The 22,057-nt window shown below is 43.1% G+C and overlaps 2 protein-coding genes across 3 annotated transcripts; both read right to left on the minus strand.

Moving 5' to 3' along the window:
- Nucleotides 1-4,676: 4,676 nt before the first annotated feature.
- Nucleotides 4,677-10,041, minus strand: RPS15A (ribosomal protein S15a). 2 transcript variants are annotated; one of them, XM_065924411.1, is made up of 5 exons: nt 9,975-10,041; nt 8,806-8,943; nt 8,224-8,303; nt 5,929-6,014; nt 4,677-4,803 (listed from the first exon to the last, which is right to left on the minus strand). In XM_065924411.1, exons 2-5 carry the CDS (start codon nt 8,936-8,938, stop codon nt 4,710-4,712), a joined length of 393 nt encoding a protein of 130 aa, XP_065780483.1. In that variant the 5' UTR covers nt 8,939-8,943; nt 9,975-10,041; the 3' UTR covers nt 4,677-4,709. The 2 variants fall into 2 exon arrangements, with proteins under 2 accessions (XP_065780483.1, XP_065780484.1); XM_065924412.1 differs by having other exon boundaries at nt 8,806-8,948; nt 9,975-9,983.
- Nucleotides 10,042-14,049: 4,008 nt separating this feature from the next.
- ARL6IP1 (ADP ribosylation factor like GTPase 6 interacting protein 1) lies at nt 14,050-21,774 on the minus strand. The gene is made up of 6 exons (XM_065924414.1): nt 21,646-21,774; nt 19,485-19,618; nt 18,913-19,032; nt 16,610-16,727; nt 15,961-16,045; nt 14,050-15,548 (listed from the first exon to the last, which is right to left on the minus strand). Exons 1-6 carry the CDS (start codon nt 21,679-21,681, stop codon nt 15,430-15,432), a joined length of 612 nt encoding a protein of 203 aa, XP_065780486.1. The 5' UTR covers nt 21,682-21,774; the 3' UTR covers nt 14,050-15,429.
- Nucleotides 21,775-22,057: the final 283 nt, after the last annotated feature.

Raw genomic sequence — 22,057 nt, forward strand, 5'->3', positions numbered from 1 at the left:
TTTCTTGCTCTTCTACACTGCCATTGCTGAATAGCTGGATCTCTGCATTGTCACCCACACTCCCGGGACTGGGCTACTACAGCCCAGCACCCAGCACCAGGGCAGAAAGAAATGAGGCACACGGGAGTTCTCCCGTCAGCCACTAGATGCTCCAGCCTGGCAGTAACACACATCACTTCTGCTCACTTTCCAGCTCATGCATTGCCAGAATTAATCACATAGAAAGTATATGTACCTGGCAGGGGAGAACCTAGACATTTTGCCAATGGCTCTAATTACCATCCCAGTACTTAACAAGCATTATATTTAATCTTCGTGACCCCCACAGGGGGCAGTACGATCATTCCTACACTAAAGATGAAGAAACTGATACAGCAAAGAATGGCATTTGGCCCAAGATCACACGGCATGTGTGTGACTGAGACTAACATTTCATTTCAAAGTCCATTCTATTAACCATCTTTCTTTACTGCCTCCTTTAGCTTATTTTCTGTGTGGTCTTCAGCGTGCTGCAGTCCATGGGATCACAAAGAGTCACAAGTGAGCGACGGAACACAACAACAAAGCATTTAAATCTTGACTTTGTCACTCACTCTCTAGCATCTTGAATAAAATGGCACAGCTCTGTGCTTTACTTTTTTTCACCTGAAAAATTGGACCCAACAATAGTAGCCGTAACACCGAACTGTTAAGATGAAATGAGATGATATCTGTAAAGCTCTTAGTCCCATGGTTGGCATATAGTAGTAACTAACAAACACTAAAAACTACTCTTAGCCTTACTAATTCCCAGGTGATGCAATGCTAAAGAATCCGCCTGCCAATGCATGAGATCCAAGAGATGCAGATTCAATCCCTGGGTCAGGAAGATCCCCTGGAGTAGGAAATGGCAACCCACTCCAGTATTCTTACCAGGAGAATCCCATGGACAGAGGAGCCTTTCGTGTTGCAGTCCGTGGGGCTGCAGAGTTAGACACAACTTAGCAACTGAACAACAAATCTTCAGAAAAAGCGTGACACGTTTCTTTGGAAGGAAGTTTCATGATGGGATATTTAAGCTGGATTCTGGGAACACCTCTGGGGAAAAGGTATTCCAGATGGGATGAGCCATATTCAAGAGTTCAGAGGCAGAGCACATATGGGGGAGATTTAGAGCTCAGGATTAGGCTGTCCCTATATTAAAACTGAAGCAATTGGTATTAGCTATTTTGGGAAGCAGTGAATTAGACTGGAAAGCCAAGAATCAGATTTTGAGTTTCCCAGAGCTTGCTTTCTTCTGGGTCAGAAGTGGAAAGCAAACTTTGTAGTCTGGGGTAAAGGAAAAGTCATCTCAGATGTTGACCTGAGCAAGTTAAACTGTTAATAATTCTGACTTGCCCAGAGAACTGAGTACTCTTCTATCTACCCATTACCCCAAAGCAAGGCAAAACAGCCTCTAAATGAGGATTTAGCATGGACACAGACGGTGCTGCTAAATTGTGGAGAGTCTCCTTGGCTATAGTTCTGACTTTTTGAATTACAAATTTCTTTCAGACTGTGATCAAAGGCTCTGTGCTGTATGCAATGTCTTTAAAAAAATATAATAATAGGTATCAAAAGTTTGTCTGCCTGACATCTACAGATTCCAGGTTAACCCAGGGCCTGCGAAGGTGCTGGTCCCCCTTATAACACTGACTCAAAGTGCATCTGGTGGGTTCAAGTAATCCAGGCGCTGTCCCACTCCAAGTCTCCAGTCTCTGCCTTCCGGCAGCAGCAGCACATTAGAAGGCTGGGTTCACGTCACAGGAAAGTCATCCTGCCAGCAGGAACCTAAAGTCTCCAGAACCTCAACTCCAGTATAGTCCCAGGTCATGATACAACTCTAACTGGGTCTCAGAAACAGACGAAGGCCATCTGCTTCCTCACCAGCATACAGAACATGTGCTGTTAAATTCATTAACAGGTCTCCCAAATTTTTCCACTCACCCTTATTCATTTTAAATGACACAGGATCCCTATTAATGGCAAATGGGGCCATTTTCTTGTCCTCGTTTTAGTATTTGAAGTCAACACCCGGTGTGATATTCAATCAACGCGTACTTCCTGAGGGGCTTCTCCGGTGGCGCTAGTGATACAGAATACTCCTGCCAATGCAGGAGACGTTGAGACTTAGGTGTGATCTCTTTCTTGGTCAGGAAGATCCCCTGGAGAAGGAAATAGCAACCACTCCAGTATTCTTGCCTGGGACAGAGTATCCCAGGGACAGAGGTGCCTGACGGGCTACAGTCCACAGGGTCACAAGGAAACACAACTGAAGCAACTTAGCACACAAGTACTTACTAAGGTATCCCGTGTGCCATTTATCAGGCAGACCAGAGACAACAGCAAACAAATGCTTGGTACTATTTTACATAGCCTCACCTTTTCCCTCAATTAAGGTAAATTTTCATTATCCTCAATCAATATTAGGTAGTAAATCAGACCTCAATCCTGATCTGTTGAGCCCCCCAAACTCATGCTAATTACTCACAACCTTCCAAATAGCAGAGGCCCCAAACCTAGACAGGCCTTTCAACTTGCTTTTTAGTGAGGCCTACCACAAGTGGTTGGGCTTCCCAAGTGATGCTAGTGGTAAAGAACACACCTGCTAATGCAAGAGACACTGAGACCCGGGTTCAATCAGGGGGTCAGGAGGATCCTCTTGAGGATGGCACTGCAACCCACTCCAGTATTCCTGCCTTGAGGATCCCATGGACAGAGGAGCCTGGCAGGCTATAGTCCAGAGTCACAGTCAGACATGACTGAAGCAAGCTAGCATGCACACCGTATGTGGTTACCAGGCCCATCTCTACAGCCCACCCAAGGGCTGTTTCCCACATCTTACACTAGCCTTCCTTTCAGGAAGTTACTGAGTGAGTAACCGGTTAAGTCCTCTCTTTACCCAAGAAGGACGCTCAGAGTTGTCACTTGTCAGAGTTCACTGTAGTCAGCAATGATTCTGCATTCCTACCCAGGAACACCATTCTTAATTAAGATATGCTTTAAGTGTGAATAAATGTACCATGTTGATCATTTCAGGCTTCCAAGATGGTGCTGGAACAATATCAACCTCAGATATGCATATGATATCACCCTTATGGCAGAAGAGAACTAAAGAGCCTCTTGATCAAAGTGAAAAGAGAACATTCGACATTCAAAATACAAAGATGATGGCATCCAGTCCCATCACTTCGTGGCAAATAAATGGGGAAACAATGTAAACAGACTATTTTGTTGGGCTCCAAACTCACTGCAGATGGTGACTGCGGCCATAAAATTAAGACACTTGTTCCTTGGAAGGAAGAAAAGCAATGAAAAACCTAGACAGTGTATTAAAAAGCAGACATTACTTTACCAACAAAGGTCCATGTAGTCAAAGCTATGGTTTTTCCAGTAGTTATGTACAGATGTGAGCTGGACCATAAAGAAAGCTGAGCACCGAAATTGATGCTTTTCAACTGTGGTGTTGGAGAAGACCCTTGAGAGTACCTTGGACTGCAAGCTCAAACCAGTCAATCCTAAAGGAAAGCAGTCCTGAATGTTCATCAGGACTGATGCTGAAGCTCCAATGCTGGCCACCTGATGCTGCCTCACTGGCAAAGACCCTGATGCTGGGAAAGATCGAGGGCAGAAGGCAGTGAGAGGATGTGGCTGGATGGGAGGCATCTCGACCTAATGAGCGTTTCAACAAGCTTCAGGAGATGGTGAAGGACAGGGAAGCCTGGCATCCCGCAGTCCGTGCGGTCGCAGAGTCAGACACAACTGAGCTACTGAACGAGATGGCGCTAGTGGTAGAGAACTTACCAGCCAATGCGGGACGCTGCTAAGAGACAGCGAGTTCCGTCTTTGGGTCGGGAAGCACTAGAGGGCACGGCACTCAGTACACTTGCCTGGAAAACCCGTAAAGACAGACGCGCCTGTGGCAAGCTACGTAGGGCCCAGAGGGTCGCAAAACGTCAGACAAGACTGAAGCCACTAGCATGAACACACATCATGTCAAAGACATTGTAAAGAACAAACCCCACTCATTTTTCACATTCTCTATATGGTGAAGTTTTAACTTTTGAACACAAAATGTTATTTTAAGAAAAAAAAGTTTCTCTTGTTTTAATGTGGCTCTTGTTAGATGTATGCTGGACAGCGAGCTCTTACTAATTCTGCCCAACTCCTGAATGCATTTGGTGACAGGCTCACAGTACTGGTTTTTTAAAAAGAATGACATCTTATAAGCACGTACTACTGGCACGTCCCTGATGTGCCATCCAAATCTGAGTCTTAATGAGCTGTAGGGCTCTAATTATCTGCTTCTTTATGAGTACTTACATAATCAACTGTAACTGGTATCATATTTTTAGGGTATGAAATGTGTATCCTATCAAGCTAAAAGTAGAAAGGCATCACTCATTCAAGGGTTAATTTAAGATTCCAGAAGAGGCAGCTTCACCATCTGGACCCCAAACCAGAGTCAATCATCCAGTGCCAGACACTTTCCTCTGGTGAGCCACAAGAGTGATGGCGAAAGTTACGCCAAGTCAAAACTTTCTTGTACTTCAAGAAAACAGCATTCACCAATTAACACAAAGGCTGTATATTCCCAGAGACACTCTTGCTACTCTGCTGTACAAAAGTTCAAAATGACTTAAGGAAGCACCAGAGTCCTCTAAGGCATTTTATTTGTACGTATTACATCCCTAGAAAAAGAATCCAAGGATTTTCCCTCCTGTATGTTTTCGTCTTGCTTCTTCATGGTCCATGATGCCAGCTGAGGTTGTCAGTACAATGAAACTATGGAAAGTTAAAAAAAAAAGTTGGTAAGTTTTCCCTATGAACTGTTCAACATTGAGCTACTTCTGGTACAGAAAAATTCCAACATTCATCAGTGTTTAATATGCGGTCCCATACAAAATGCAGCCTCCACAGGCTGGCAGTGCACAGGCATGACTCCTAGAACCAGAGACTCCAGCTATACACACACAGTCCTGGTGTCAGCTAACATGAGGCAATGGTACCTAAAAACAAAACCTGCAACTCCTCTAACTTCAGAATGTCACTTTCTGCTCTTAAGCAGACATGCAGTTTAAAGCATTAAAGCACTGATATAACTTGACAGAATTGTTTCTGCCACTTACTGTGTGTATGATCACAGGCAAACTATTGTACAGTTACCTGGACAATGGGCATCCCACCTGGCCTATCTCATGGGTTACTATGGGGGTCAAGGTAAGACACAGAAAGTATATCAACTAGAGGCATTAAAATTAGCTTCCTAATTACAATCACAAAGGATTTGCCCTTAACACTACCTGTTATACAGCAACCATGAAGTGGGAGTAAATTCAACATCACCAAACGTGACTGGGTGTTTAAGCTCTTAACCACAAACAGACCAAATGCTTGGTGTGTCAGATCAGGTTTTAAACTGCTTTACCAGAAGAAAATCAGTTGATAATATAACTTATAATAAGAGAACTACAATCTTTAAGAAATCAAGGCCATGAATTGCCCAAAGCCTCACAGCTTTAAAGTAGAAAATCCAGAATTTGAACTCAGTCTCTTAACCACAGATTAAGATTCTTAAACTGAGTTTGCCCAGAGGGTAATGGTTCAGAAGTCATTCTGGCCACAGGAGGGTATTCATAGAGAACATGTATGAACTATCTACATTGAGCCAAAAGAGCAGACATTAAAGGGAACACAATTCTCTCTCTCAGCCAGTTTCAGCTCTCACACACCTCTCAGAAACTAAAACCTAACACATGAGGTGTGGCAACATAGGAGCTAACCCATGAGTCAAGCTGGTTGGGAATGGAGACTATTACTACTATTGATGTAAAAAATAAACAAAAAGCTCATCAAACTGCATCACAAGCATCCACAGCATCAACTTTTAAACGAAGAAAATCAACTTACCCAAACTGACGGGATGGGAGCAGGTTATTCTGCCATTTTTCTAGATCTTTGAGTTGCACATCAAATCTGGGGCTGATCACTCCACACTGTAAGAAGTAACAGAAAACAGTGTTCACACTTCACTAATAACAAAACAGTAACACTAAAAAACATTTATAACTGAGCATAGAAACCAACCAACTCAACACTAAATGGGTAACTGTTCTGTACAATATTCTATGTAAGTTCAATTTGAAAAACAGCATGCTCAGTCACTTCAGTCGTATTCCACTCTTTGCGACCCTAATAGACCATATTCTCCAGGCAAGAATACTGAAGTGGGTTGTCATGCCCCCTTCCAGGGGATCGTCTCCACCCAGGGATTGAACCTGCGTCTTTCTCTTACCTCTCCTGCATTGGCAGGCAGGTTCTTTACCAATAGTGTAGCCTGAGAAGACTCCAAAATGCTTAAATTAACAGTAAACTGAGACTACAAGATTAGGACTTGGTGAAGTCTCTGGAGCAGTTACACTTCCCACTTCCCTAGGCAGATCGAAACTGAAAATGGAACCATCACGTCCAAGTGCCCCCTGGCAGGAAGCCCAAATTCTTTTGATCACATCATCCTGGGAGCTGCCTGTCACTTGACTATCAAGGGCAATCCCGCACTGGATAGAAGCAACACAGGGATATGAGAACGGAAAAGCCAAGCAAGCTACAGTGAGACAAAGCTTTCTGAGGCCTCTATGCTGCCACAGCCAAGCTTTATGTATTCCAGTAGCAAAAAATCCCTTCCATTCAGCTAGTGTAATTCCATCATATCCGCTCTCACACCACATCCAAGATATGATTAAGGCAAGAATTTTCTTAATCTAGTCTTTAAACACTACCTTATTTCCCAGCCCCATTACATTTACACAATAAGGTATATCCATCTCTGGCATGAAGGAAACTGAGGCATGTCTTACAAAGGAAGAAATGTCTTCCATAATGTCTTACAAAGGAAGAAAACGGAAATTAAGAGAAACCAAAAAATAATTCAGGCATTTGGCAAGGCCTGGATTTCAACTATCTATTAGCCAGGATTTTCCAAATGACTTAGTGTATCACAGAGTAACGATGCCGCAAGTGAGTTCCATTTGGTAAATACTCTGTTCAAGTTTATTTCTCAAGCTATTATGTACAGTGAATATTCAAGAGAAATCTGGTACTTCTCAAACTGGTCTTTTTTTTTTTTTAATATCAACCCAATCTTTTGCAGGACAGCTTTAAAATGTGCTATAAGCTATACACCAGAATTAGTCTTCCACTGTCCTTGAGCAGAACTCAGATATATCTTAGTTTCCTAATTCTTAAAAATAGAGAGGAAAATAAACACACCTCTTCTACTTCAACACACTGCGAGAATCAGAGTGAGAAAACTGAATTCAAATCCTTCCTTGGGATTGGAATCTAATGCTTACAATAAAAGTCAGACCCAAAATTTCCTTCAAAAACTCTTCAAAGGCTTCATATCCAGTAATTTTCATCTGACATTAAGTATTTATCCACACAAGAAGCAAATTCACTATGTAAGAAAGCAACTTTGTAAAATAGAAAACTGTTGGACTAGGGAATGACCTTATTAATCAATCTGACCCCTGCCACTAACCACTTTCTTGGCCCATCTGCCCTAGTGTTGGATTACAGGAAGCTGGCTGCAATGTAGGAGACCCAGGCTGGATCCCTGGGTTGGAAGATACCCTGGAGAATCCCATTGACAGAGGAGCCTGGAGAGCTGTCATCTATGGGGTTGCAAAGAGTTGGAGACTGAGCAACTAACTCTTTGGATTACAGGATCTCAGATCCCTTGTAAACCTGAAAGCTACAAATCTGAACATAGAAAGCAAAGCAGCAGCCCTGAGACCCCCAATTGGCTTACAGAATAATATCTAGCCCCCCAAATCATGCAATCCACAAAGTCAAAAAGTCAAACAGATTCAGCAGATTATGCCTACAGGTCAAACTGACAGGAAAAACAGACCCCACAAGTTATTTACACTAACAGGACTACTGGCCTGGAGCCACCCAGGATTCAAAACCAGCACCACCATCTCAAGCCTCCGCATTTCCCTTCAAGTACCTTATACCCCAAACACGAGCTCGACTGACAATTCTATCAGGAAGTTACATAAGATTTAATGACTTTAATCCATTCTCATTCTTCTTAACCTAACTAGGTAAAGCAAGCACGACACTATCTGATTTTACAAAGGCAATTATGCCACCTTAGACCATTCTGAAGATTCGAAAATGTGGAAGATAGTCAATTCTTACCTTATTTAGCCTGCCTGTGAGGTTCACAACAATTTTCCCAGCCCTGTGATCATCAATGATTTCAAATTCGCCAATGTAACCTGTAGAACACAATTGACTGTATTAAAATAATTTTAAAATTAAGACGGCAATACTCAAAACAAGCCACCCTGCAATTTTTAAAAAAAGGAATAATTTCCTCCTTGCCTCTTCATACCTTCCCACTCCCAAAGGCTACCTAGTGTCCAGGACGTTCAACAATCCTTTACATCCCATGAAGCTCTGAGAAGAGCTCAGGGTCCTTTCAATGACATGTTGTGGGAGTGATGTTATTATCAACAAAGGCCATTTTAGCTGCCAAACACCTAGCAGAGCAACAGTCACAAACCTCCTTCTTTCAACAGTCCTGTCCTACTCAGCATTTCTTAAACAGCATCACTTCTCCAGGACTACCCTGTCCACAGCCCAAGTCAACTGCATTAGTTACCACATCTGACTGCCACCTTGCTCCCCATTTTCCCTCTCCAGACCTCTCTCCTCAGTTAATTTCTCCAAGCCCCATTCCACAGCATGTTTATCTCAAAACATAAAACAGCAACTTACCATGCTTCATCATCACTGTTAGAAACCTGACGATGACCTTGGAGCACGGCCGAATAAGCACCTGGCGTTTGCCTCTCTTTTCAGCGTTGTTGATACTCTTGAGAGCATCAGCCAGGACATTCATGCGCACCATTCTGGCTGTTCTCGGAAAACAAAACAGGCGTTTTACCGGCACCGTTTTACCATTAACAGGCACCCTATCATTTCCCTGCGAACACTTCCTTTCCTTTCTGCCTCAATCATGTGGAAGCGTCCCCATTTCTCAGCAGGCTGTTTCCCCAGTAACCCAAGAAGGATGTCAACTACTAAAACAAAAACACCAGTCGTGGTAGGTTATTCAAAATGAGAGTTGATAATCAAACTTGTGGAATTCAGCAGCATCTCTACTATTAACTCGGTCCCTTAAACCTACTCAGTCAGCCTTTTCCCAATAACCGAAAGAACTACTCAACTTTCACCTAACACCCAGAACTACTCTATTAACATAAAATGTCCGGCCCTGTGCCATCTAAAGCTATGCCCAACAGTAAGGGTACCAAAGTAATAAACTGAAACATTTCACATGCACTAGACTGGACTCTTACCTCAATGGGCACAAACTTCATCTAATAAACTTTTGAAAGTTAGGAACAGAGGCATGTCTCAAACCACAACAGTAGCGCTCCAACCTACTTCCTCCAGCTCCACAGTGTCTTCAGAGGAAACCAGATTCGCTCCCAGCAAACCGCCACCACAGGCAGGATGCAGTTTCCCCTCCTGAGGGTCCTCATCTCCCAAGCTCCCGGCGCAACCACAGTAACGGGAAGCTGCACGGCCCACCAACTCCGTGGCCCTCCAGTGCTTCTCGGAGCCAACAAGCTGCCTCAACCACTACCGGGAGGTACTGGCGCCGCCGAAAGATTCGGAGCTGCCACCCCTCCGGAACGGTCCAAAGCTCCCTGTTCCCAAGGGCTGCGGCCTGCGCCCCAGAGGCCGGGCTCTCCCGGAGGCAAAGCATGGAATAGCCGGGCATTACTCTCCCCTATGCCTGCCCAGACCCAAGCAAGGCTAGCATCTCCGGCCCAGGAGGCCTCCGACATCCTCGCAGGACACGGAGCGCGACTCCCACACCACAGGATGGCACCGATAACCGAGGGATGATGTTGGGTAGCTCAGAGAGAGATACTCACCGGCACGGAAAGATGGCGGAAAGAGGACGGGAGGGGCGAGCGCACGGAATTATGGGTTACGGGTCGGGCTATCGCGAGACTTTTAAAGCCCCGCCAAAAACAAATAAAGAAGGATTGCCTACTGGAAGGAGGCGGGTGAAGGGGCGGAGCCTCCTCCGGGGTAGGTAGTAGAGAATCGATGGAATCGAACATCCCCGGCGCGGCATGGGGGCAGTCACCTGGCAAGAGATGCGGAATTGGTAGTTTTAAACTCCTTTCTAGCAGCTAATTGGTAAAAACGAAAAACTGACGAGAGCCTAGATATTTACTAATTTTTATTGCAGTAACTGTTGACTATTTAGAATGAATTTTGATACGTGCGTATTTACACTATCTCTGCAAGGGATAATCGGCGGCAATTGCCTTTGGGAAGGGCGTTAGAAAGTGGGATGGGAGTCATGCTTTTCTCCCCATTTTTGTTGTTTAGTCGCTAAGTCGTATCCGACTGTTTGTGACCCTATGGACTGTAGCCGGTAAGGCTCCTGTGTTCAAAGGATTTCCCAGGCAAAGATGGGTAAGTTGCCATTTCTTTCTCCAGGGGATCGTCCCCATCCAGGAATCGAACACGGGTTTCGTGCGTTGGCGAATTCTTTACCACTGAGCGACCAGGGTAGAGCTTTCTCCTTATACAATTTCTTTTTGTCTTTTGAAATTTGTTTATACTTTTTCAAAAGAGTAAAAAATATTTTTCTTAATCGATGCTTCCTTTTTGACGCTCCCTAAATATTAGAAATTATTTTCTGGAGTTCCAGATTTTTCTTTCAAGTTTTGAAAGACACAGTTGCAAAGAAAGCCACAAATGTTTCGAAATAAAAGCTCGGCCTCTTCAAGGTTGTTGCAAGGGTCAGATGAGATAATGGTGACAAAGGGCTCGCAAAATGCCTGGCACGCATTAAATAAATGCTCAGTAGTTACTGCTTCGGGCTCGAGGTCCGGCTGCCTGGGAGTCAGTGAATTCTGGCGCCGCCCTCTCTGGAGCTGAGTGACCTCAGGCTAAGCTTCTGCCCAGGACTTAAGCTTCCTCACCGCTTTCACCCTTACCCTCCCTTCTTCAGTCAGTCAGTTCAGTCGCTCAGTCCTGTCCGACTCTTTGCGACCCCAGGAATCGCAGCACGCCAGGCCTCCCTATCCATCACAAACTCCCGGAGTTTACTCAAACTCATGCCCATCGATCGAGTCGGTGATGCCATCCAGCCACCTCATCCTCTGTCGTCCCCTTCTCCTCCTGCCCCCAATCCCTCCCAGCATCAGGGTCTTTTCCAATGAGTCAGCTCTTCGCATGAGGTGGCCAAAGTATTAGAGTTGCAGCTTCAGCATCAGTCCTTCCAATGAACACCCAGAACTTATCTCCTTCAGGAGGGACTGGTTGGATCTCCTGGCAGTCCAAGGAACCCTCCCTTCTTACCCTTCCCTTATTTTCCACCCCCTTCCCTGTGTTTCCCACGTGGCTGCCAGAATGATCATTTTAAAACTTGTCCGACCTTGGACTCTCCAAGGATTTCTGTCAGCCTCAGTAAAATCCAGATTCCTTACAAAAACTTACAAGGTCCCTCTTGTAACATCTGCCTCCTTGCAAAGGAACACCATCCTCCAGCGTTCTCCCTGGCTGGCTTTTCTTCACATATTCCAAGCACACTCTGCCTCAGGGCCTTTGCATTTGCTTTTCCCTTTAAATTGACTTTTCCTCCCCCAGTTTGTCAGGTCTCTGTTCAGTCACACATCCTCCTCCTCATCCTCCCCGCCCCCCAATCTCATTGCCCTGTTTAACTTTTCTCCATATGTTTTACCGCCTGAGATATTGGAAGTGTCTGTCTCCATTAAGCAAGCAGGGATATGGTTGGCTTTGTTCACCACTGTACCCACAGCTTCTAGGTAAGTTAACTCCACATAGTAGGTCCCTGATTCATATGATGAATAAATGAATGGGCAAATCAGTTTCCCTGTCTGTAAAAGGGAATGATATACTAATTACTCGAAGTTGCTGTGAAGATAAATGAAATAATCCAGATAAAAGACCAGCATTTGTTATTAGCATCACAGCCCACCTCACCCATCGTCACTTCTCAAATCCTGAGTCAACCTTGAGTGCCAAGCTCCCAACATAGGCATTGGCTTTTCTAAGAAATATTTCCTGTAAGAACTGGTTGCCTGAATGCAACATGTTGACTAAAACCGGTACTCAACTTGAGGGACTTAGCAACACTGGGGATTTAATAAACCCACTTTCCTTCAAGAGCCTCCATTAATAGAAAACTAGTGCCACTCACCCTCTTTTTGTACACTTCATTCTTTCGTCCCTTCATTCAGCAAACATCTTATGAGCGCCTATCATGTGCCAGTTGTAGCAGGTGACAGGACAGACATTAGTTCCGGGCCTTAAGAGGTGCAGATCCTAGCAGAGACAAATCTCTTAAGTAACAATACCGGGCAGTGTGCTGTTTCCATGCCAATATGAATGTGGGAGTGGAGAGGTGGCCTGAGAAGTTGCTAAAGCTTTGCCAGGAGGAAGTGCCATTTGATCTGTGTCTGAAGGCTTCTAACAGCTACTGATTCCTAACTGCCACTAAGCGCTTCCTGTAGATTAACTCTGAATCCTCAAAACACAAGGAGTTAACATAATGCCCCTGAGATCTGTATTATCGCCACCTCACAAATGAGGAAGCAAACTAAATTCAGTCTTAAATTAACTCAGTCTTAAAATTTTGCTGTTGGTTAAAAAGTCAAAGAAAGTGGTCATGTATAAATTACTTGTGGGGTTTTATTTCCCAAACTGTGTGGCCTATGGATTTTTGAATGACTCTAAGAGTTAGGGGCTTCCCTCAGCTCAGTTGGTAAAGAATCTGCCTGTGATGTGGAGACCCCGGTTCAATTCCTGGGCCGGGAAGATACCCTGGAGAAGGGACCGGCTACCCACTCCAGTATTCTGGAGAATTCCATGGACTACAGATTCCATGGATCACAAAGAGTGGGACACAACTGAGCAACTTTCACTTTCACTTTGAAGAGCTAGGAGGGCATATAAGGCATATAAACAGAAATCTTGGAATGGTTGGGACTGGGGGAAGGGAGAGGAGTGGAATGCAGCAGAAGACTGTATAAATCCCCTCTTGACGTCCTATGAATTCTGGAATAACTCTGCTAGAGGTACTGCAAAGAAGCTTGAAAGGGGACTTCTGCTGTGGCCAGAACTGGCATAGTATCCAAGCTGGCCTGCAGAGTCATCACAGCTGCATGTGGCTGCATTCCAGAGCACTGGGTGACCAAGACACCTATGGTGACAGGGTAGAAACTTCCCTTTTCTAGACATCAAGCCTCCAGGAGGCTTCAAGGAAGGATCCATACATTTGGCAGGTAGGGAAAGCAAGAGATTTGACACTGAATCTGTTCCCAAGACCCACAAAGAATAGATAGTGAGACTCAATGATAAAATACCCAATTTGGGCTCTATTTTAAAAAATTTCTAAGTGCAAACAAGTGTCACCCACTGATTACTGAGCACATCAGGTACCAAATTCTGAGCTAGGTCCTAAGGTAGATGTGCGTGGGAGGCCCTCTCTCCTGCATCCTTCTGCTGCCTGACCTCCTAGCCACACCCTCACATACCACCTTTGGCCATCACTTACTCATTTTATCTCCTTTTCCATCTAGGGTGGTGCCTGGATGTTTACTGAATGAACTTAAACCTTTTAGTTCATTTGGTTCTTAAAGAGCACCTTGTGCCATATGCTCAGTTGCTAAATCATCTCCAACTCTTTGGGACCCCATGGACTGTAGCCCACCAGGCTCCTCTGTCCATGGGGCTTCCCAGGCAAGAATGGGTCACCATTTCTTCCTCCAAGGGATCTTTTCAATCCAGGGATCCCTTCTCCAGCATCTTCTGCATTTGCAGGCAGATTCTTTACCACTGTGCCTCCGGGAAATCTAAAGAGCCCCTTACAGCAGTGGAATGATCACCCAGCATAGTTCATTAACTGGGTATGTAAATCCAATCATGGAAACACTGTACTGGTTAAGCTATAAAGAAAGGACACAGGGAAGGATTCCAGCTTTTTCATTTATTCCCCTTTTAACAAAGTAGAAGAAATAATACAGGATTAAAACTGTAAAAGTAGTTAATTGGTAGAACACACACACAAAAAATCTGGATAGGAAGACAAGCTTATATACAATGAGGAAACACGTGTAAATTATGGTAGTTTGTAGACGAAACTTTTTTTTTTAAAAAGTCAAACATGCTACACAGTGCCACTGTTTACAGCAATATTGAAGGGGAGAAAATAACACTAATTTAGGGACTGATATACCACAAGGTCCAGGTTTCACAGCATCAGTGCAATAAATTCACAGAACTATATTACAGCTAGTTAATCAGTTTAAGAATTGTTCCCAAATATGTCACATTTCCAGCCCTCAGAGGTCCACTCCTACAGATTTCAACTACTCCATCTATGGGGACCAAAAGCAGCCAGTGTTACCATAAAAGGAGACTCTTGAGACTTATCTTTAAAGGCTTATTCTGGTCTTGAAAAATTAGTAGGATAAGGCTATTTTCTACTGAAGTGAATCTTGACTCAACACAGGAAGACTTTTGTCCTTTATTGACTGGTCTTGGAGTGAAGATCATAGACATGACTCTTAACCTATTATGGACTTTAGCTCCAATTAACTGAAAATCTGAAATTTAAAAGTCCTAAATACCAACTTGTGTAAGCCTGCTACTAAAAAGCCTTTGAGGATGTACTAACTTCAAGTTTAAGTGCGCGGGAACAAGAGTTCTGAAAGTTCCTGTTAGATTCCCCATTTGGGAGGAAGGATCAATGTTTCCCACAAACTGCTAAATTCTGCACAAGGGAGAAAACACATGCTAAGACATGGAATGAGTTTCATCTTATTCCATGAGGCTTCTCCCACACTATCGAAACAGAAGGAGGAATGACTCTTCATTGGTCTCTTCATCAGAAGTGGTAAACTTGGTCTCTATATTCATGAAGCCAGTTTTTTAAGCAGACCATGGAAGCAGATGATAGAACAAGCTTCCTGAAACCACAGACCACTATCCTGTATCCAGCTTAAAAAAAAGATCAACTTGAACAGTTATCCCAAGACACTGTTAACTGTACTAAAGGGTGAAGTTCACCACTATGTTATTTTAAAAGTAAGAGTTCAGTTAACCCTGGGTGACAAAAAACCAAGATGAGGAACTAAAGAGTTGTCCATATAAGGCCAGCTGATAAGAACACACCCATGAAGACACCGGGCATAAAGCCTTACTTGACAAGTCAGAATTTCTACTAAGGGCAGAGCAAGGGACAGCAGAGAGCTACTTCTGTAACATTTTAGTATCCAAACAGCCTAACAGACACTGTTCCCAAGGACAATGTATACTCCATTAATCACACTGAATAAAGCAAATGCTTTATTCATTTTTCTTTTCTTTTTGTTTCAGAAGCTTGTTTATCTCTCTTTTGGCCATTCCAATGTATTTCGAAATGATTCCATGTTGGTTCAGTCCAGGAAGCAAAAGTAAGAAAGTCACTTTAAAAAAAAAAAAAAAAGTTACAGAGGCAGCAATTAACTTTCTAAAGACGACTACATTTTACAGAAGCGAATTCCTCAGACTAAGACACACTCTAATAGGAAGAAGCAACATGATATCCATTATTCCCATTGGTATTTATCCCCAGAAGCTTCTGGTCTCATACCTCCCAATCTCAGGTAACACACACTGCCTATTTTTACCTCATGCACAATACTGTCTACCTTGGTTATCAGTTCTGTGTCTTAAAGACCACAAACTCACTGAAAACAAGGACCCAGCTTTCAGTCATCTTTTTATGCTCACACAATTCCTTGATCACTGCCTAGAGCTCAGTGAGCAGGGACATACTGTTTACTGAATTCCAGTCAGAGTGGCCAGGACGTGCAAAGTACTTCCCCAGACACTTACCTATCAGGTAGGTGAGGAGGAGGTTGTGGACCTGCTGTCCGACCCAGGCAACCGCGGCAAGAGAAGCGATCATGGTCACGAAGTACTAATAATGAAGATAACAAGACTTTATCAACTCCTCGGAACAGAGTAAGAACTGAAACTTTAGCAGGTTGCTTCTAAGGTTGGAAGATAACCCAGTTTTTATTCTCACTTTTCTTTAAAAGTATTTAGCATCTATATATTATATAAAACCCACAGAAAACTCCCTAGGTTTATTTTACAGAATCTAGATACATTCTCTCCTACAATAGCTGTGATTCTATATGTAAATTAAGTAGTTTATAATATAAATTACACTACTTTCACAATTGCTAACTTCACATAGTAACCTCAAGTGAAGCTAGAAGTATGAATCTTTTATATTTATTTCAGTAAGTAAAAAGAACCAGAAAAAATTCACTCTACAGTGAAAAATGCAAAATCTAATTTTAACTCTCAGTATAATTGATAAATATTCATGAATGTACTCAGAGGAGTTAAACCAACACATAATGATAAACATACAACTACAACTAGAGTAAAAGAGAAAGGCTTTAGACTATGATGTAAAATCTGACACAATCTTAAAATGTTGCTCTACTTAAGTAAGTCAAAACCAAAAAAGTACCATTTTAGGCTTTTCTTCCTTTAGTGTAAAGAGGCGTTTCCACCAGCCCACAGCTCTGCGTCGCGTTTTTACTAGATTGCTGCAAATTTCATGGAATCTTTGCTGTTGCTCAGTGGTCCTAGAAAAAGAATTTTCCCCTTTACTACAGACAAATCTAAATATTAAACAGAAGTATATCATCCTCTCAAATTTCAGAAGCTACTTTCCAAAGAAAATCTAAATAGAAAACAATTCACCATTATCTTACTTAAAAAAAAAAAAAGAGCTCTTGAACCATTAAGACTCTTTGGGGCATTCCTTTTGGTCCAGTGGTTGGGACTTCAGGCTCTCACTTCTAAGGGCCCAGGTGCAATCCCTGGTCAGGGAACTGAAATCCCACAGCTGTGCACCATGGCCAGAAAGCAAACAAAAGACGGAAACAAGCAAAAATCCCCCAGAACTTCCTGTATCATTTGGCAGACCCCAGTGAATCCTGAGTGGTGGCCACCAGAGTCTCACTATCTTGAGGAGGATGTGACATTTCTACCACAGTTAGTAACTACTGGCATTCAAAGCACAATGCCCTCAACTGGGCTTCATACATTTGATGCCAAGGCAGCCACAAACAGTTCAAATCCAATCACAAATCACAAACAAAACAGCTATAAGAATACAAAAAGATCCTCCCAAAGAGTCCATTTTCATTTATAATGTATTCTGGGTTCTGATTTTTTTTTTAATTTTGTCTTTGTACTATCTTTGTTACACAGAAATAATGGTTGATATAAAAAGTAAGCCCTATGCTGGGGCGTGTTGCTTGCTCTCCGCAGTCCTTGTCCTTCTGCAGAGCCCTGGAACTTCTAATCAGACATTCATATGCTGCCCATAGTCAAGGCCGGACTGTGACTATGCAAAAGTGTTCTTCATTCCTCAGAAAGGTCAAAAAACAAAACTGCGCCAGTGGTTAACATACCAGCTACCAAGAAACCTCATGTGTTAACTTCTGAAATTTTTTCTCCAGGACTTAAGAATTAGCAGATTAGAATGTTATCTGGCTAATAAAATCAGGGTATGAGGTTGAGTCTGTTAATTGTTACACTGCATAGTCACGAACTTGACCCCAGGGACTTTTCCTCGGTGGTCCAGTGGTTAAGACTCTGAGTTCCCAAATGCTGGGGGCCCAGGTTTGATCCCTGATCAGCAAACTAGATCCCACATGCCACAACGAAGAGGGGGCACAGCCAAATAAATTTAAAAATGAACTTTAAAAATTAATTAAAAAAAAAAATACTTGGCTCCCAAACTGCAGAATAATTCATTACTGCACGTGAAAAACAATTCAGAGGACATTTCCTAACACTAAACATTCTGATATGATAGAACATGTTTATACAAACAAACATGCTTACTTATCCCATAATTTAAGCAATTTCTACATTTAAAATTATTTTTATAATTTGTTATTATCCGAACAAAAAACTATAGGCACAAGTAGACTACTAATAAAATAAACAACCAAGGGAGAAAAACATCTAGGAGAAAAAAAAAAAAAAATCCCATTCCTCTATCTAGTTTTGTTCACTATTTGGATCAAAAGTGAGAAATCCAACATTCCAGAGAAAAGTTAAGCAATACTTTAATAGGATCCAAAGCCACTTAACCTTATCTTGGGAACCCATAAGTAACTTGTTCAAAGAATGGTATAAATGAAATAAACAACCCACTTCTGTATAAGCTTGAATCTATTCTTAAGCACTTTTGCTAACCACTACTGCACTGCCTCAATGTCTTAGCCTGAAACACAAGATCAATCTTAACCATCAAAATACTTCACAGCACCCAGAAGAGTGCACTAACATAAAAGCAGACATTCAATAAACAGTTGCTAATTAAACAGGCAAAAAAAAAAAAAAAAAAGCTATGTTTAATGTTTTCAGTTATTCATAAGTTATTTATGAAATTAGTATTATCTTAAATATCAATGATAAAAAATGTAAAGTAGACATACTACTTTACAGAAAGCTCATTATGAGTTCTGCAATCACTGAAAAATCATTACCGAAAAAAGCCTCACTTCAATAAAAAGGTCTAGAAAGAAAAAAATCAAAATAAATGCTGGGGTATAAAAGAACTATGGAGATATAAGTACTGGAAATTCATGATTTATATGTGAATCAGCTAAGAAATTCTTTACATCAAACAGTAAGTCCAATCCCTAGCTATCTGTTAATTAAGGCAGTTCTGTGTGTAATTACAGCACCCTAGACAGTTATCAGGTTCGTAACTTCTCAGAAATTTGAATGCCACATCATTAGGCCGCTTACCATTTATTGGAGCCAAAAATCCTAGGTGCTAGAATGGGGACAAGGTAGTCAGCCAAGCACAGAAACATAACAAAACAGGAAACACCAGATAGAACAGATGGATCTAGATAGTAGATAGTCCTGTTTAAAAAAAAAAGTAACAAAGGTTAGAAAAATACAGTCTTTATTAGTGCCAGCTGAAGATATTTATTCACTTCGTCCTCTGGTTCTCAAAAGATGTTATCTGCCCTTCCTAGTCTCATTTTCTCACAAGTGGTTTTCCGGAAGTTTGATGACATGATGACATCCCAGCCATAATGGTTAATGTAAACATCAAGAGGCAAAAGCCCTTTGGGGTCCTCAACACCGTCTAGGAGTGTAAACGGTCCTAAGTGTGAAAGACAGATTTGTTTCACTGCACCGGTTACTGAGTTTACATAGTACTATGAATTCTGAAAACCAGGCAGACGGCTCTAAGGAAAGGCATTTTTTACAGATATTAAAATTACAAGACTTCAGGCACTTTCATAAATGAAACCTGAACCATTATTAGTAACAAGCATAAATCTATTGTAATTTAATAGCTCACTTACAGAAATACCAAAGAAACCACACCCATGATGGCAGGTGGAAACCAGGCTCTTTCCCATCGGAGGACTTTATCTGCCATCAGCATCACTTCTCCCCATCCTTGCAGCTGCTCTTCCAGACTTGCAGTCTCTGCAGCCTACATACGATCAACGTTTAAAACAATCATTTTACTAATCTCAACATTTCTGTGACTCCTAGAGATACCAAAGTCAGAAATCAGTGGGGGTAAAATTATCATGTAACAGTCACTTTCCAAGCCCAAGTACTGGGGTTATGTAACATTATCCTTATAAGACCCCTTAAGATAGGGATAATCAGACCCATTTACAATTAAAGTGAGTTCTGAATGGTTATTTTCCCAAAGTCATACACTCCTAAGTGGCACTGCCCTGAGTATAAAATAAGATCACTTGAGGTTTGCTCATTTCAGGTTGTTACAATCGATCTGTTGTTTTGTCATTTCATTGATTTAACCCCCTACTTCTGAATCCATGAGGAAAGCCTCTCTCTGGACAGCTTTCGATTTCCAAAATAGCTCTTTGTGTACTGGAATCATCTATATATTGGCATCGCTTGCACAACTAAGGAAAACTACTATGCTTTCACTGAACTATAAAAGACTTATCAATATTAAACCCAATATATATCAATAAAATGCTCCTACACTTACGATGCTTTGGTTAGACGTCAAATTTCTCTGCAAATCTGACAATCAGCTGCAAGTAGCCTTCTCAAATGAGCTAATGTGGCAAAAAACCTTTAAGTTGATTTTGCTTTTGTTGTTGTTTGGTTTTTTTCTTGCATGTAAGTGAAGTTTTGGTAGAGTGGGGAAAGAAAAAAACTGGAAGAAATCCACGTTTCCTTAAAAAGAGTACCATGTGACAGAAACTTAAAATATTTTATATACTTACACTTTAATGGTTCCTCCCAACAAGCTGAAAGGAAGGTGTTCTTACTATTCTCACTCTACAGATGAGGAAACTGAGAGACACAGTTTACAGATCTGAATTCAGCAAAGCCAAGGCCAAAGGTCTTGTTCTCCTCAAATTAAGTCACACTGTTCTGTGCAAAGAGCAGACCAGCTCGAGGCCAAGACCAGTTGTTTCAACAGCTATTCGATCTTGGGGGTGCGTGCGTGTGTGCGTGCGTGTGTTTGTGTGTGCTGGGGCTAACTAGGCTAACCATATAAAAGGGACAGAGGAAAAAAAAAAAAAAAAAAAAAAAAAAAGGGACAGAGGTCATGCATATTTAAGTCAACACAAAATGAAAATCACCACAATCAAAACTGCTCAACAAAATCACTTGATTCGTTAGAACCTGGGCTTTTGGAAAATCAAACGCCAAAATTCTGTTTCTCTATTCACTGTGATGATAGTGTGTGGCTTGTCTTTTCCTGGGGAAAGGCCAAGGAGAAGATGGACAGATTTCTCTCGCTTTTGCCTAGATCCTGCGGTGAGATTCAGGCTAGGGTTAGAATTGTCTGCCTTTGATACAAACTCACTGCAGTTCCCTTCGACCCATGCTTACTCTAAAATCGTCCTGTGACACCCCCTCCCAGCCTTCCAGACAAACCTCCAGATAAACGCCAGGAACCTCCCATTGTCCTTTCAGCTGGATCCCACCTCCAGTTTCCAGTCGTGAGATCGAAGCCTCCCTGCCGCTTTAAGCCGTGCCAGGCTCTAACAGAAACGCTCGAGAAGAGCCCTTTGACCCTCCATTCCTGCCCAAGCGTTAGGGTAAAGGGCGAAGGGGCATTCTGGTTAAGATCAAGGAGGGGGAGACACAGATACGGCTGGAGTCTGGGCCCCAAAGGCGCTCGACAGGACCTTCTCAGCCCTCTGTCACTGACTGCAACCCAGACTGGTCACAGCTCCCTTCTCCAGCTTCCTCCTCAACCTCCATTGCAGTGAATGATCACGCGCCCTCTTCGCTCCATCGCGCATCTTCCCCAAAGGGGTGTTATGAGTCGCCACGACTCGTCACTGCCAAGCAGAGGTTTACCAAGAAGCCGAAAGGGCAAGCGTCGTCGCCTACACCTGGCAAGGGACAGGAGGGCCGGGCCCGCGGAGGGTGATAAGCGCAAGGCCGCAGCGCAGTCCCACGGAGCACACCAAAGTCCGGAGGCTCCGCACGGTCCTCTGGCGACTAGGCGCTGGGACTCACCAGCAGATTGGTGCTGCGATTATCTCCTTCCGCCATAGTTCTCGAGGTGCAGTCTCAGCGAGCACAGGACACCCCGAAGTCTACTCCTCCGCAGATTCCCTCGCCGCACCCCTAACGCGAGGATACGCCCCGTAGCCCGCTTATATAGGCTGGCGGCCTTTCCCGACAGACCCTGCGAAGCTCGCTCCTCATTGGGCAAATCGAGATCAAGCTTGAGCAAGCCGGACCAACCGCTGCCCAGCGCATGACTTGAAACCGAGGTCAAAGAGTGAGACCACGCCGGGGTCCCGGGGGCGGGACCATGTGATGACCAATCAGCGCCCAGCAGGTGGGCGACGCCCCGCCCAGGCCTCGCCGAAGCGGTTCAACGGCCGCTGCCTGGGGCCTGGCCAGGCTTCAGTATTCCCAAGGC

Source organism: Muntiacus reevesi, chromosome 2 (genome assembly GCF_963930625.1).
Source record: "Muntiacus reevesi chromosome 2, mMunRee1.1, whole genome shotgun sequence".
Lineage (NCBI taxonomy): Eukaryota > Metazoa > Chordata > Mammalia > Artiodactyla > Cervidae > Muntiacus > Muntiacus reevesi.